The sequence below is a fragment of the Neoarius graeffei genome, chromosome 9, assembly GCF_027579695.1.
Source record: "Neoarius graeffei isolate fNeoGra1 chromosome 9, fNeoGra1.pri, whole genome shotgun sequence".
Classification (NCBI taxonomy): Eukaryota; Metazoa; Chordata; class Actinopteri; order Siluriformes; family Ariidae; genus Neoarius; species Neoarius graeffei.
The window spans coordinates 47,195,795-47,211,230 of record NC_083577.1 but is presented as its reverse complement, the minus strand read 5'-3'; the positions used below and the strand labels follow the sequence as shown (position 1 = coordinate 47,211,230).

At 38.6% G+C, this 15,436-nt stretch overlaps 1 protein-coding gene across 2 annotated transcripts in view; it reads right to left on the bottom strand.

The window, feature by feature from the left end:
- The window catches only part of uxs1 (UDP-glucuronate decarboxylase 1), a 76,506-nt gene that overhangs the window by 36,182 nt on the left and 24,888 nt on the right, over positions 1 to 15,436 (bottom strand). For both annotated transcript variants that reach the window (XM_060929671.1, XM_060929672.1), the window contains 3 exons: positions 13,912 to 13,960; positions 10,922 to 10,965; positions 3,730 to 3,790 (listed from right to left, as the gene is read on the bottom strand). In XM_060929671.1, coding sequence (XP_060785654.1) covers positions 3,730 to 3,790; positions 10,922 to 10,965; positions 13,912 to 13,960 — 154 coding nt within the window. The remainder of the gene's footprint in view (positions 1 to 3,729; positions 3,791 to 10,921; positions 10,966 to 13,911; positions 13,961 to 15,436) is intronic.

The window sequence follows — 15,436 nt, the reverse complement described above, 5'->3', positions numbered from 1 at the left end:
GGTTGTTGCGGCACGGTGGTGTAGTGGTTAGCGCTGTCGCCTCACAGCAAGAAGGTTCCGGGTTCGAACCCAGAGGCCGGCGAGGGCCTTTCTGTGTGGAGTTTGCATGTTCTCCCGGTGTCTGCGTGGGTTTCCTCCGGGTGCTCCGGTTTCCCCCACAATCCAAAGACATGCAGTTAGGTTGACGTGGGACGGCCTTGGGCTGAGGTGCCCTTGAGCAAGGTACCGAACCCCTGACTGCTACCCGGGCGCTCTGGTGTGGCTGCCCACTGCTCTGAGTGTGTGCGCACACGCGTGTGTTCACTGCTTCAGATGGGTTAAATGCAAAGGATGAATTTCACTGTGCTTGAAGTGTGCATGTGACAAATAAAGGTTTCTTCTTAAAACCCGGGGCGGAACGGGATGGGACATATCGCTCGGGCAGTGACCTCCCTGCAGTTGTTGCTAAAACCAGTGACATCCTGCTCTGTCCCGGGTTTTAGTAATTGCCTGAGCCCAACAGTAATGGCGGACTACACAGTATGAAGAAAAATGAATGAGTGGAGCAGCCGTCATTTCTAAACTGGATATTGCTGCCATCTCGCCCTTACATAGAACAGGGTACCTGCACATTTTTCAAGTACAAATTTAAAGACTTTTAAGACCTTTTCAAGACCTCTAAATGGAAAAATTAAGACTGTACCATGGCAAAGAAAATGATAAATACGACAACTTAAAACTGTTTTCTGCAATAGTTTTTTTACTAACTTTAAGAAGAATGCACACAATTGGTGAACAACAGGGTGCATCAATGGCAACTGTTAGACACGCAAACAGCTGAAGCAAAGTCGTGTGTTTTGGGCTGCAGAACTACTGTAGCAGCAAGGAGAAGACTGGGGTTTACTGGAGAAAACACCATGAATCATTTCAAAAACGAAAACAATAAACGGCAAGTAGAACCAGCTGAACAACCTTAGCCGGCATTATTTCAATCCCCAAAGATTATCTTTGATGATGTGTGACTTTGTGTCCGACAGCAAAATCAGTCTGAGTGTCGTGCAGTATACAGCTGGCTGAGGAAGTTCTCGAGTATCTTCTGCATTATAGCAGGTAACAGCATAAACCTGTTTATGCAGTCATACAATCATCAGAGCGTTACATTAAACACAGAAAAACAACTGTCACCTTTCATAACCATTATCAATATTAATCAGTGTGTTGTAATAACTGTAAACTAATTATCATCAGTGCAATTGTTATATCAATGTTCATTATTCAAAAATAATCATTAATTATTATCTATAATCCATGAATAATTGTTTGTATTACTACTACTACTACTACTAATAATAATAATAATAAACTATTTTTTTAATTATTAAAAAAAATCTCAATTTTATAACATTTTAATAATCACTACTTATTAGCTATATTAATAATTAATAGAGTATCAATTATTATAATTCAGTATTATTAATTACTACTTAATTAATAAGCAGTGATTATCAAAATGTAATTTAATAAGTAGCAATTATTATCAACTACTAAATTATACTAATAAATAATAGTGATTATTAAAATGCTATAAAATTGAGTTATAAGATTAGTTAAAATTATTAAAAAAGTAGTAATTATTATTATTATTATTATTAGTAGTAGTAGTAGTAGTAGTAGTGATACAAACAATTATTCATGGATTACAGATAATTTGTTTTTAATAGTGAACATTGATATAACAATTGAACTGATAATAATAACATAAGTATTACTAGTAGTATTATTGTTTATTAGTAGTACAGTTATTTTATATCAATGTTCACTATTTAAAAAAATTCTTTTATTCATGAGTATTTGTTTGTATTCTACCAATTACTACTTTTTAATAAATTATTTGTAATAATTTTTAATAACTTAATTTTATAACATTTAATAATCCCTAGTACTTATTAATGACTAATTCATAAGTAGTAATGATTAATAATCAATAATAATTACTATTACTACTAATTATTATTAGTGGTTGTTAATATTATTCTTATTATTATATTAAAAACACTGTTGTAGATGATAAGTAATAAAACAAACTTTTTGTACAAATTATTTATATTTTACTATATTTAGAATTATTGTATTTTCTGGAGTTCTTTTTAATTGAGTTTTGAAATAAAGGTTGTTTATATATTTATATTAAACTTAGTACAATAAACAATGTTAATTATGTAAAAAAAATGATGCTAATCATTATTATTATTAGTAGTATTATGTCCTACAAGTCCAATTTTCCACCTGACTCTTGTGCGCATGCGCGAACCCCCCTGCGTTTCACTCTGGAGCGCTTGACCTCTAACACGCGCGTGCCTCGTGTCCGTGAAAAACCAGTTTCCCAGTCTGCCGTGTCCCCAGCGCTGCGGTACCGTCTTTAAACACATTTGTGCGATCCAGTGCTTTTTACCGCAAACAATTCTTCTCCTTATTTTGGGGGTATTTGTCATCCCCCAACCACTTGTCGTTAAACAGACATCTTCCCATAATTATCAACACTTTCTAGCACCCACGTAAGCTACCTGCGTATCTCTCACTCTTTACAACCACCGCACCACACTTCCTCCAGTAGCCTCCTAACGTTAGTTCTTGATCTACGGAACGCACAGAACCAATGCTGCCCCCAAAAGGTACGCTGCTCACTTTTAAAATTACGGTTAAAAAAAATACCCAAACCGGATGGAGACATTTCACTCGTTCGGTCCAATATTAAATTTAATACCTCCCTTTCGAAAATTCCAGTCATTCCAAACAATTTAAGACGTTTTTAGGCCTTGAAAACCGAAAGTTGTATTTAAGACTTTTTAAGGACCCGCAGGAACCCTGATAGAAGAAGTGAATGAACGGAGAACTGAACAAACAACTGAAAGTCAGACTGTTTCAAAAACAATCAGCCTTCAAGAAGCGAGAACACAGACGGGTAAGCTCTGACTCTCATTTGGATAAAAAAACAAAACAAAAACACGTTGTTTACCTGCATTTAGATTAATACATGTAACTTGTATTGTGTGTTTAAGTCACTGGTATAAGATTTAATTTGCTTCAGAATATGATTCTCAGTTCATCTGATTATTTAATTAGCCTTTTACGTTTTATCAGTGAAAATGCATGCATGTACATGTATGTTGCACAAGTTATAACACCTGTTTTTAATGAGAGTCACATTCTGTGAATCCACTATTAATGAAGTCAAATCAGTCTTAGTTGAGCGAGTTGGTAACGGTATTTCTTACTTTCACCATAAATGTTTATTTATATGACTTTGGTCTATAGCTGTAAAAGGCCTCGACCTTAAAACCGGTTCCTGCTGTGACGTCACGCACTCAGGCATGGCTGGCTCAGCGGGGCAGCTCCAATGCCAACTTTGCGTTCGAGTTTAACTCTCAAAAATATACATTTTTTATTCCCATTTATGCAGAATACAAGAGTCAAGGATGGAGATACTATCCACTCACAAATTTATTTAAAAATAAAGGCTCTGAGTATCTCCTTTAATATATATTGAAACAAAAAAATGCTACACAAAATTACTAGTGTAGCATTTTTTGCTACACACACACAAAAAAAGTGTGTTATCTTGAACGCTGGAGTGACAAGAGACCATGCAGGCTGCCTTAATAATTACATAACACTCCCAAGTTTCCAGTCTGGACTTTAGTGACTTTAATAGCAAAACAAAATTGTGCCAGAACATGTGTGTATTCTTACCAAAATCCTCTTGCGATCCTTCTCAGAGAGAAACTTCACAGGTGGATACTTTTGTGTTAAACTGGAAAACAACAATGAAGATTTGAGGAACAATTGCTCCCAACTGAATGCCTAAACATGGGCAATATACAAGTAAGCAGTCAGTGCGTTTACATGCACATCCAAATCGAGCTGCTGTCGGTAATCGAGCAAAGGGTCCCAGCAGGGGTGCCAGAGAAATCCAATCCGACATGCACACAAGGAAATCGAGCTATTGTGTGAGGTACATTGTGCACCCGAGCCACAGGTGGCGCTACACGCCCCATCGTGCTGGTACACTTCCGGTTGTCGTCATGAAGAAGAGCTATTCAAGAGTATAAACAAAGGGACTACAGGCGGAAATTAGCATGTACTGCTATAACCTGGTACAGACATCTGTCCTTACCACAAGGATAATGTTTAATTTGTACACTGTCCCTTTTAAAAATAAACTCTAAACTCTAAGAAGAGTGTTTGTAGTTTGTATGTACGAACAGAAGTGTTCCTAATAAAGTGGGCGGCTAAGGTGAAGCGTCATGCCGACCGAGGCTTTTTTTTTTTTCGACCGAGGCTGTTGTGTTTCCCGCTTGTGGTCTCGTCACTTGTCACTTCCGGAAGGGGCAGTGCTGAAGTAAGTAGCTCGACTACGTAGCTTGATAGGGTTTACATGCACTAAGTAGCTCGGCAAAAATCGCATAATCTAGGTCGCGTAGCTCGATTCCGAGAAATCAAGTTCGGTTCAATTTCAGCCGAGCTAAGGTGTTTCCATGGCATTTAGAGCTTCGATTTCAGACGAGCAACGGCAGAAATTCGATTTTCTCTATGTGCATGTAAACGCACTGAGTGATAGAACAGAGAACAAAACCATTTTAATGCAAATGCTGTGACTTTCAGAAAGATGAGGCCAATAATTGCAGGCATGATATTAACACAATCCATTTATTTCACCAAGAATAACAAGAGAGATAATGGAGAGGAGTAATAAAAAGTGGCAACTGGTGAGCATCAACTGGTTCAGCTACAGTCTTGAGCTTTAATCAGCAGATGCATGTCCTCAACGAAATACGCCAACATAGCTAGCTAACTTACAAAGCCCTCCTCATCCAGATTTCAACATTTTTGGAGACCAGTCAAGCCTTGCTTGCCAGACTACCATCACACACTCTTTACCAAGCACATGTCAAGTATCTCTGACGGGATGTTCAAGTTAACTTGGACTTCTGCATCTTACTGTTCAGAAACGTATCCTGGTCTCTTGAAGCCTGTTAAAGGAACAGTCCACCGTACTTCCATAATGAAATATGCTCTTATCTGAATTGAGACAAGCTGCTCCGTACCTCTCCGAGCTTTGCGCGACCTCCCAGTCAGTCAGACGCACTGTCACTCCTGTTAGCAATGTAGCTAGGCTCAGCAAGGCCAATGGTATTTTTTGGGGCTGTAGTTAGATGCGACCAAACTCTTCCGTGTTTTTCCTGTTTACATAGGTTTATATGACCAGTGATATGAAACAAGTTCAGTTACACAAATTGAAACGTAGCGATTTTCTATGCTATGGAAAGTGCGCACTATAATGACAGGCGTACTAACACCTTCTGCGCGCTTCGGCAGCGCATTGATACGGAGCTCAGATATCAATGCGCTGTCGAAGCGCGCAGAAGGTGTTAGTACGCCTGTCATTATAGTGCGCACTTTCCATAGCATAGAAAATCGCTACGTTTCAATTTGTGTAACTGAACTTGTTTCATATCACTGGTCATATAAACCTATGTAAACAGGAAAAACGCGGAAGAGTTTGGTCGCATCTAACTACAGCCCCAAAAAATACCATTGGCCATACTGAGCCTAGCTACATTGCTAACAGGAGTGACAGCGCGTCTGACTACGTCTGACTGACTGGGAGGTCGCGCAAAGCTCGGAGAGGTATGGAGCAGCTCGTCTCAATTCAGATAAGAGCATATTTCATTATGGAAGTACGGTGGACTGTTCCTTTAATCTGCAGGCAATTCTGATGTACTCAGTGTTGAATTATGAAGCACTGTCCTTTGTCAAGTCCCTTTTCAAGGCACTTGCTCATCTTTGTGTACAGTACCAGTCAAAAGTTTGGACACCCCTTCTAATTCAATGTTTTTTTCTTTATTTTTATTCATTAAAAGATACTTCAGGTCTTCAAATAATGATGGACTGTTGTTTATCTTTATTAGTTGAGCAGTCCTTGACATAATATGGATTACTACAGTTGTCGAACAGGGCTATTTGCTGTATTTTTACTATTATTTACTATCTGATGGTCTCAAATGCATTAAGATGACAAAAAAATATTAACCAGAAACTACATAATCTTTATTGAACGTGAACTATTTTTAATACACCTGGGCATCTGTGTCCACAAAAAGTGCTGTAAAAAGCACATGATATAGCTCATGTAACATTTCACTGGTAAACACCTTGCACTTAGAGGATTTGGGCAGTAGCAAGCAAATATGTTCATCCTATTCAGGGCTCGAAATTCGCGGTGGTCCGGTCGCCCGAGGCGACTTTTGTCATTTGGCGGGTAATTCCTGTCACTAGCCAGCCCAGCTGGCTAGTTCTCATCTCATCTCATTATCTCTAGCCGCTTTATCCTTCTACAGGGTCGCAGGCAAGCTGGAGCCTATCCCAGCTGACTACGGGCGAAAGGCGGGGTACACCCTGGACAAGTCACCAGGTCATCACAGGGCTGACACATAGACACAGACAACCATTCACACTCACATTCACACCTACGCTCAATTTAGAGTCACCAGTTAACCTAACCTGCATGTCTTTGGACTGTGGGGGAAACCGGAGCACCCGGAGGAAACCCACGCGGACACGGGGAGAACATGCAAACTCCACACAGAAAGGCCCTCGCCGGCCCCGGGGCTCGAACCCAGGACCTTCTTGCTGTGAGGCGACAGCGCTAACCACTACACCACCGTGCCGCCCCTCAGCTGGCTAGTTGAAAATAAAAAATATATATGAAGCGAAGATTCAGACTAGGGCTGTGCGATATATCGAATATACTCTATATATCTCTGAAAATTCTGTGTGAGATACATAAAATTATTATATTGTAACTATCGAGTATTTTATGGTCATCTGCCGACTTGCGTTTGTTTCGTGTTTGTTTAAAACATTTTTCGGTGGTTTTCTCCCTGTCCCTCAAGCAGTAACGTGAGAGGCTGCCTAAGGGTAAAAAAAACAATAACGTCACGCACTCGCCAACCAATCCCGGGCGACATCTAGGTGCTGAAAGGAACTTGCGGGAAGATTTTCTAGTTTCGGTTTACAGCGCTGACTCAGTTCGTGTAATCGCTGGTGTTACATAGGCTACCGTGTAAGCTCTGTCAATTTCAGCGACAAATTAAAAATGGAAGCAGACAAATTGGTTCCTAAAAGAACTAGTAAGGGGTCAGTCATCTGGCATTTTTTTTGGATATCGCGAGGAGGACGTGGAGCAGCAAATGCCAATTTGTAAAGTGTGCAAAAAAAATCCTGTCATCACGAAAGGCAGCAGCACTACAAATATGTTCCATCACCTGAAAACTCACCCGGTACAGTATGAAGAGTCTCTTAAACTCCGAACTACTTGCTCACGAGCTAAACAAATGACCATAGCGGCCTCGTTCTCTAAAGCCACCCCATATGTTGCAATTTTCAAGATTGTTTTTTTCAGTTTGTGCGACATCTTTGTTGAATAAAAATAGTCTTATTTCAACTCAATTGTGATTAATCACGAACATGAAAATTTAAAATGTGTTGTTGAAAACCACCTGTAAAGTTAACCAAGAATGTTATTTAATCTGCAGGGATTGTAGTGAAAACAGTAAAGAGTAAAAGTTAGATTTCATGGGGTCCTTTAGAAGAGATTTCAATATATCGTATATCGTGAAATGGAGAAAATGTATCGGGATATTCATTTTTTCCCATATCGCACAACCCTAATTCAGACACACCGTCAACTAAAGCCGCCACATATTAAGCGTGTGCCGTGTCTGTGTTAATCGATGTGTTTACCCGCAGGACGGAAAATACCGAAGAATTCCGAATCATATCGTGTACAAGTCAGGCTGTCGGTTTTTTCACTACTGCGCATGCATATAACGCATCTTGTTGAATATCGCGGTAATCACATTATCAAATTCAATAGATGTGGCCACATTATCGCCCATTTAAACACGCGTTTCTGTTGTTGTTTACATCTACATCTGCCAAAGCTACGTTGCGATGTGGAATTTTCTGAAAGGTGTACAGAAACCGCCAGAGACGGGGACAAAGCGACCTCGGTCTGAAGAGGAGAAAAAGGCCGCCGATAAAGCGTACGAGAAGGAGAAACGACAAAGGACTTATAAGCAAACGTGGGAGCAGGGTAGGCCTTGGCTGCAATACGATTTTTATGGAATAATTAATTTTTTTTCAAGTTGATTCCTACTCAATATGAAGCTCCTAATGCTTTCTCTCTCATAAATGGTTAAATACAGAAAGCATGTTGGACATATTTTGGGTGCTATAGTCATGATAGTAAGTATATTTGTTTTCAATACTCATACACCAAGTTGCCAAGTTTTCCAATATATTATTATTTGTTGATATTATATTATGGTGCTCTGTGTTCTTCTCATTTATGTATTTAACAACAGTATCAGAATACTCGGGTCTTGAAATAAATGCACATTAGTCATGAACAATGGTAACGACTCTCTTTTGTGTTATTTTTGACAGAAATAAAATTCATACATGAACAAATTTTGGCTAGTTGATTTTCTGTTTGGCGAGTTACTTTGGAAGGTAACTAGTCCGGCTGGCTGGTGAAAAATATATGAATTTCGAGCCCTGCTATTAATCCTTTAGTAGCAGCAGAACATTTGCCATATATCTCACATGTGGGCGGCACGGTGGTGTAGTGGTTAGCGCTGTTGCCTCACAGCAAGAAGGTCCGGGTTCGAGCACCGTGGCCGGCGAGGGCCTTTCTGTGCGGAGTTTGCATGTTCTTCCCGTGTCCGCGTGGGTTTCCTCCGGGTGCTCCGGTTTCCCCCACAATCCAAAGACATGCAGGTTAGGTTAACTGGTGACTCTAAATTGAGCGTAGGTGTGAATGTGAGTGTGAATGGTTGTCTGTGTCTATGTGTCAGCCCTGTGATGACATGGCGACTTGTCCAGGGTGTACCCCGCCTTTCGCCCGTAGTCAGCTGGGATAGGCTCCAGCTTGCCTGCGACCCTGTAGAACAGGATAAAGCGGCTAGAGATAATGAGATGAGATATCTCACATATTGAGTTTGCCTATTCAATTTAAGTCCGAAGAAAAAACAAAAGAAATGCAATTCTTCAAAGGAAACAGAACAGTAGTGCTTCTCAATGTTTCCATTTATTTTATATGGGGCTGTATACTAAACCTTTTACACAGAGAAAAGGCTTCTAGGCACCACAAACACATGGCCACTCTTGCAGCACTGATGAAAAAGCTCTGGATAAAGGAATGGACTTTGGAAAAACTTTTGCAAACTTTGGACTAAAACTTCACAAATTGCTGCATATTTAATTTGTGATCCTGCATAATCCTGCCTTGAGAAAACTCAATGAGCAGATTTCTTTTAATGGAAGAAAAACACACATTCAAATATAAGATATTAAGAGTGCGTCTTGGTAGTTTCTCTTAAGCCTGCTAATCCCTGACAATAGCTGAGATATGCGGCAGTCAATATGTGTTGCAACAAGTATGATTTCAGGCTTAATCAAAAATATAGAAACCATTAATAAAGAACAAGTGTATCTATTTGGGCTTCAGTCCAATTATTTTTGCTGCACACTGACCATACTCTGTAAGGTGTCCAAACAGAAAAGCAGGAACAGTGCTCGACATGGTGAAATGCTCTGCATGTCAGTGAAGGCACTTAATCAGTTTAGAAAAAACTACAACCCCAATTTCAAAAAAGGTGGGAAGCTGTGTAAGGAGTGTAAATGTTTGGGAACTGAGGAGACCAATGCTGCAGTTTTGAAAGTGAAATGTTTTGCCCGATATACAATTTCAGCTGCTCAACATTTCGGGGTCTCCTTTGTTGTATTTTGCACAAAACATTTTCAATAGGAGACAGGTCTGGACTGCAGGCAAGTCAGTTTAGCACCTAGACTCTTCTACTACGGAGCCATGCAGTTGTAATGTGTAGAATGCAGCTTGGCATTGTCTTGCTGAAATAAGCACAGCCTTCCCTGAAAAATTTTTTGTCTGGATAGCAGCATATTGCTCTGAAATGTGTATATATCATTCAGCATAAATGATGCCTTGTCAGATGCACAAGCTAGCTCTTTAGCTCAGAGGATGAGGTGTCTATGGTTTCCAAAAAGAATTTCTACTTTTGATTTGTCAGACCTTGCAACAGTTTTCCACTTTGCCTCAGTCCATCGTAAAAGACCTTGGGCCCAGAGAAGGTGGCAGTGTTTCTGGATATTGTTTATATCTGGTTTTAACTTGCATTTATGGATGCAGTAGTGAACTGTTTTCACAGACGATGGTTTTCTGAAGTGTTCCTGAACCCATACAGTGATTTCCACTTCAGAATCGTGTCTGTTTTTAATGCAGTGTCACCTGAGGGCCTGAAGATCACAGGCACCAGCCTTGTCTCTTGCATACAGAGATTTCTCCAGATTCTCTGAATCTCTTAATGAGATGTACCATAGATAATGTGAGCCCCAAATTCTTTGCAATTTTACTTTGAGGAACGTTATTCTTAAATTGTTGCACTGTTTGCCCATGCAGTCTTTCACAGAGCGGTGAACCCCTCCCCATCTTTACTTCTGAGATACTTCACCTCTCTGGATGCTCCTTATATATCCAATCATGGTACTAACCTGTTGCCAATTAACCAAATTAGTTTGGTTTTTTTTTTTTTTAACATTACACAGCTTTTCCGGTCTTCTATTGCCCCTGTCCCAACTTTTTTTTAAAACATGTTGCTGGCACTAAATTCAAAATGAGTATATATTTTTCAAAAAACAATAAGATTTCAGTTTCAACAGCTGATATGTTGTCTTCGTACTATTTTCAATGAGATATAGGATTTCCATGATTTGCAAATCATCAGTTTTTATTTATGCTTCACACAGCGTCCCAACTTTTTTGGAATTGGGGTTGTAAATTTACAGGGGAATGCAAACATACCTGAGCTCAAGATCCCGAATCTTCTCTCTCAAAGGTGCAACAGCCTGTAATTAGAAGAAAAAAAATAAATATGTTTTAAAGCCTGTCAAATAGCATACCCTGGTGAAAAATAAATGTGCTAAGTGTACTAAAATTTAGCATACTTTTGTGCACTTGAAACCACATAAATCATCAATATACTTCAAGTGTGTTTATGATTAGTTAACTTGAGGCATGCTATTTTGGAACAACTAATTTTGTACTAAATATATTTTAATTGTAATTAAATTGTAGAAAAGTGCAACTTGAAGTGTATTTAGTGTACTTTTATGTGCTAAATTACACATAACTTTCACTTAAAGTATATTTTAGTATAATATATTTCTATAAAGTGTAATATAGTATAAAGTGTGTTAAAAGTGTTAGCGTGAAAGCGTGATGTTAGTATACTTTTTATATATTTACAAAAAAGTACAACTTGTGTAAGTACATTTTCAATATACTATTGAAAATATGAATATACTTTTATTTTATTTATTTTCGAACATGTATAAAAAAATGTATGTAACTATTTGTACATGAGTGATTCCACGCTTATGGGTACTGAAATGGGGACATGAACTTATTTTTAAAAATTCACCTAAAACCATTTCTTTTTTTACCATCAGGTCACAAAACATGTAATCTTTAATGAATATGTTAAAAGATAACTTTAATTTTCTGAGATGTAATAAAAACATATTTATATGTCAAAGTCAGAATGTAACAGAAGTGTTGTGGACATATATATTCTCAATTTTAACAATGTAGAATTACTTTTTGAAACATAGGAAGGTGATGTTTTAGCAAATATAATTAATAAACGTGTAGTAGAATAAACATACACATTCTTTCAATAAGATTAACATGGTATAGAGCTAGATTGTAATTAATTTGTAACAGACGCGAGATGGACAATCGTAACAGAAGTAATGTAACAGACATCATTTTGGAACTCATAGGCTTGACTTTGGCATATAAATGTTTTTATTACATCTCAGAAAATTAAAGTTATCTTTTAACATATCATTCATTAAAGATTACATGTTTTGTGACCTGATGGTAAAAAAAGAAATGGTTTTAGGTGAATAAGTTCATGTCCCCATTTCAGTACCCATAAGCGTGGAATCACTCACAAAAGAAAGAACACGAGAAAGTGACAAAAAATTAATAAATAAAATACATAAAAAACTAAGACATTACAATACACCGCAGATTGTTCGAAAAAGGAGTGGGAAGAAGTACAATACAAATACAATACAATAAAGTACATTTATTTTTCACCAGGGTACAAACAGGTTTTTATCTAAAACAATATAAAAACGCATGCAAACTCAATCGTGAATGCATAAGGAGTGAATAATAGGCGTTACAGATTAGCAAAAAAAAAGGCAAATTGCAGACGGAGACTGACCTGAGGCGGATGAGACAAGTGAGTTATTATAGTTTAACCATCACCAATGAAAACGTTTTTGCTTTTTATATCACCGCTTCATTTGCATACAAAAATATGTTTAATCCCTAAGGTCAGGCAGATAAGAGCATCACATTTTGCTCATCAGTTTTTTCCTTTACTGAGCAGCTGCTGCACATCAGTAATGATAAAACAGTGACTGGCTTTAATGTATACTTGTCAGATTTGTGTACATCATTCCACCAGTTCAGCACATACACACACTGCACTGCTTCTACTAACCTGAGAAGGATAAATGTGAGTGAAATATCACATTTAAAATCAGCAACAATTTTATGAAACAGCCAGGCCTGTGCAAGTAATAATGTTTTAATTGAGCTCACAGTTTCGGCTACATAATTTCACATCATCAATTGCTGTATTTTAAACTTGGCTATTTAATAAGTTTAGCTAGGCTTACAACATTGTATATTGACTATGGAGCCCTAAATTACAATATTTATAACTATCTGGCTGCATACTGAAGTGGCATAATGTTGGACAGATAAGCAGATCTCCAGAAAGGCATTTTTATTCATAATCATTTAGTCAGATATCACGGAACCAGTCAGGGGTCTTCAATCCTATCCGCAAAGGGCCGGTGTAGCTGCAGGCTTTCATTACAGCCAAATTGGAGGCTCACTTGATTGTTGACTGGAGACGAGGGTGAAATGATTAAACAAGTGAAATCAGGTGTAGCTCCTGCTTGGTTGGAATGAAAGCCTGCAGCCACACTGGCCCTTTGTGGATAGGATTGAAGACCCCTGCAGTACATAATTATCTACTTCTTAAAGTGCAATATTTTGTTTTCCCAGCCCTTTAATTACTTGGCTAGAAATTCTCCACAGGGCTCAATCCCTCAAACAAACAGAGTCCCCTACATTCAACATCTTCACAGTTATTTTATATTCCACATAACTTTGATCAGGGCGGCACGGTGGTGTAGTGGTTAGCGCTGTCGCCTCACAGCAAGAAGGTCCTGGGTTCGAGCCCCGGGGCCGGCGAGGGCCTTTCTGTATGGAGTTTGCATGTTCTCCCCGTGTCCACGTGGGTTTCCTCCGGGTGCTCCGGTTTCCCCCACAGTCCAAAGACATGCAGGTTAGGTTAACTGGTGACTCTAAATTGACCGTGAGTGTGAATGGTTGTCTGTGTCTATGTGTCAGCCCTGTGATGACCTGGCGACTTGTCCAGGGTGTACCCCGCCTTTCGCCCGTAGTCAGCTGGGATAGGCTCCAGCTTGCCTGCAACCCTGTAGAAGGATAAAGCGGCTAGAGATAATGAGATGAGATAACTTTGATCAATGTGCATAGAGTGTAGTGTTTCAATTTTCACCTGACTCCCTCATTTATATGTGTTACAAATTACAAAAGCTATGACCGTGAGGAACAAGAGTATAATGTCTCGATACCATGCACATATTCTTTCCTAGAAATCAAAACGTGTCTAGGCAGTTTCTCATTGAGTAACAGTCTGAACAAATTGGAGTGACTGAGTGGGAAAAGAGCTTATCTTCACCAACCTCCTCTATCCTCTGCTCAATCTTCAGCTCACTATGCTCCTGAATCGACCTGTGTGGCAGAGAAACAGTTATGCCTATACACCATTCATCTTTATGCCAAGATATCTAGGACAGTTTAGTAATGATGAGAACACATGGTAAAAGCATTCAGCTATCACAGATCCTATAACCTGCATCATAATATACAGCCTGTCTAATGGTTTGGTCCATCCATTGCGAGAGATGATGAGTCAAATATGGTGGAAAAAATTAATTACCCTTCCCGATATATCTATGGGTTAATGAATGCTCAGATATGTTTAGCAATTTATCTGTTTGGGGATCTCTTGTATTATTCTGCACAATTTCTGAGTAGAACAGAACAGATCTTTATTCACAAGACCTACATCACACAATATGATTTTCAGCAGGGCTCTGGAAAAGTTGAAAAAAAAAAAAAAAAAATATATATATATATATATATATATATATATATATATATATATATAATATACACACACACACACACACACATATACATAATAAAATACATATCATTAAAAACTACTTAAGTAAACAGTTAATAAGACATTCTAATAAATATGAAAAACAACATAATGACAAAAAAAGTTGATTTTTAAGTCTCATTAGCATGTAGACTAATGCATTAGGCTACTGTGCATGTCCAGCTGAGTGGTGTGCAATATACTTTAAAAATAAATACAACCCTGATTCCAAAAAAGTTGGGACAAAGTACAAATTGTAAATAAAAACGGAATGCAACGATGTGGAAGTTTCAAAATTCCATATTTTATTCAGAATAGAACATAGATGACATATCAAATGTTTAAACTGAGAAAATGTATCATTTAAAGAGAAAAATTAGGCGATTTTAAATTTCATGACAACAACACATCTCAAAAAAGTTGGGACAAGGCCATGTTTCCCACTGTGAGACATCCCCTTTTCTCTTTACAACAGTCTGTAAACGTCTGGGGACTGAGGAGACAAGTTGCTCAAGTTTAGGGATAGGAATGTTAACCCATTCTTGTCTAATGTAGGATTCTAGTTGCTCAACTGTCTTAGGTCTTTTTTGTCGTATCTTCCGTTTTATGATGCGCCAAATGTTTTCTATGGGTGAAAGATCTGGACTGCAGGCTGGCCAGTTCAGTACCCGGACCCTTCTTCTACGCAGCCATGATGCTGTAATTGATGCAGTATGTGGTTTGGCATTGTCATGTTGGAAAATGCAAGGTCTTCCCTGAAAGAGACGTCGTCTGGATGGGAGCATATGTTGCTCTAGAACCTGGATATACCTTTCAGCATTGATGGTGTCTTTCCAGATGTATAAGCTGCCCATGCCACACACACACTAATGCAACCCCATACCATCAGAGATGCAGGCTTCTGAACTGAGCGCTGATTACAACTTGGGTCGTCCTTCTCCTCTTTAGTCCGAATGACACGGCGTCCCTGATTTCCATAAAGAACTTCAAATTTTGATTCGTCTGACCACAGAACAGTTTTCCACTTTGCCACAGTCCAT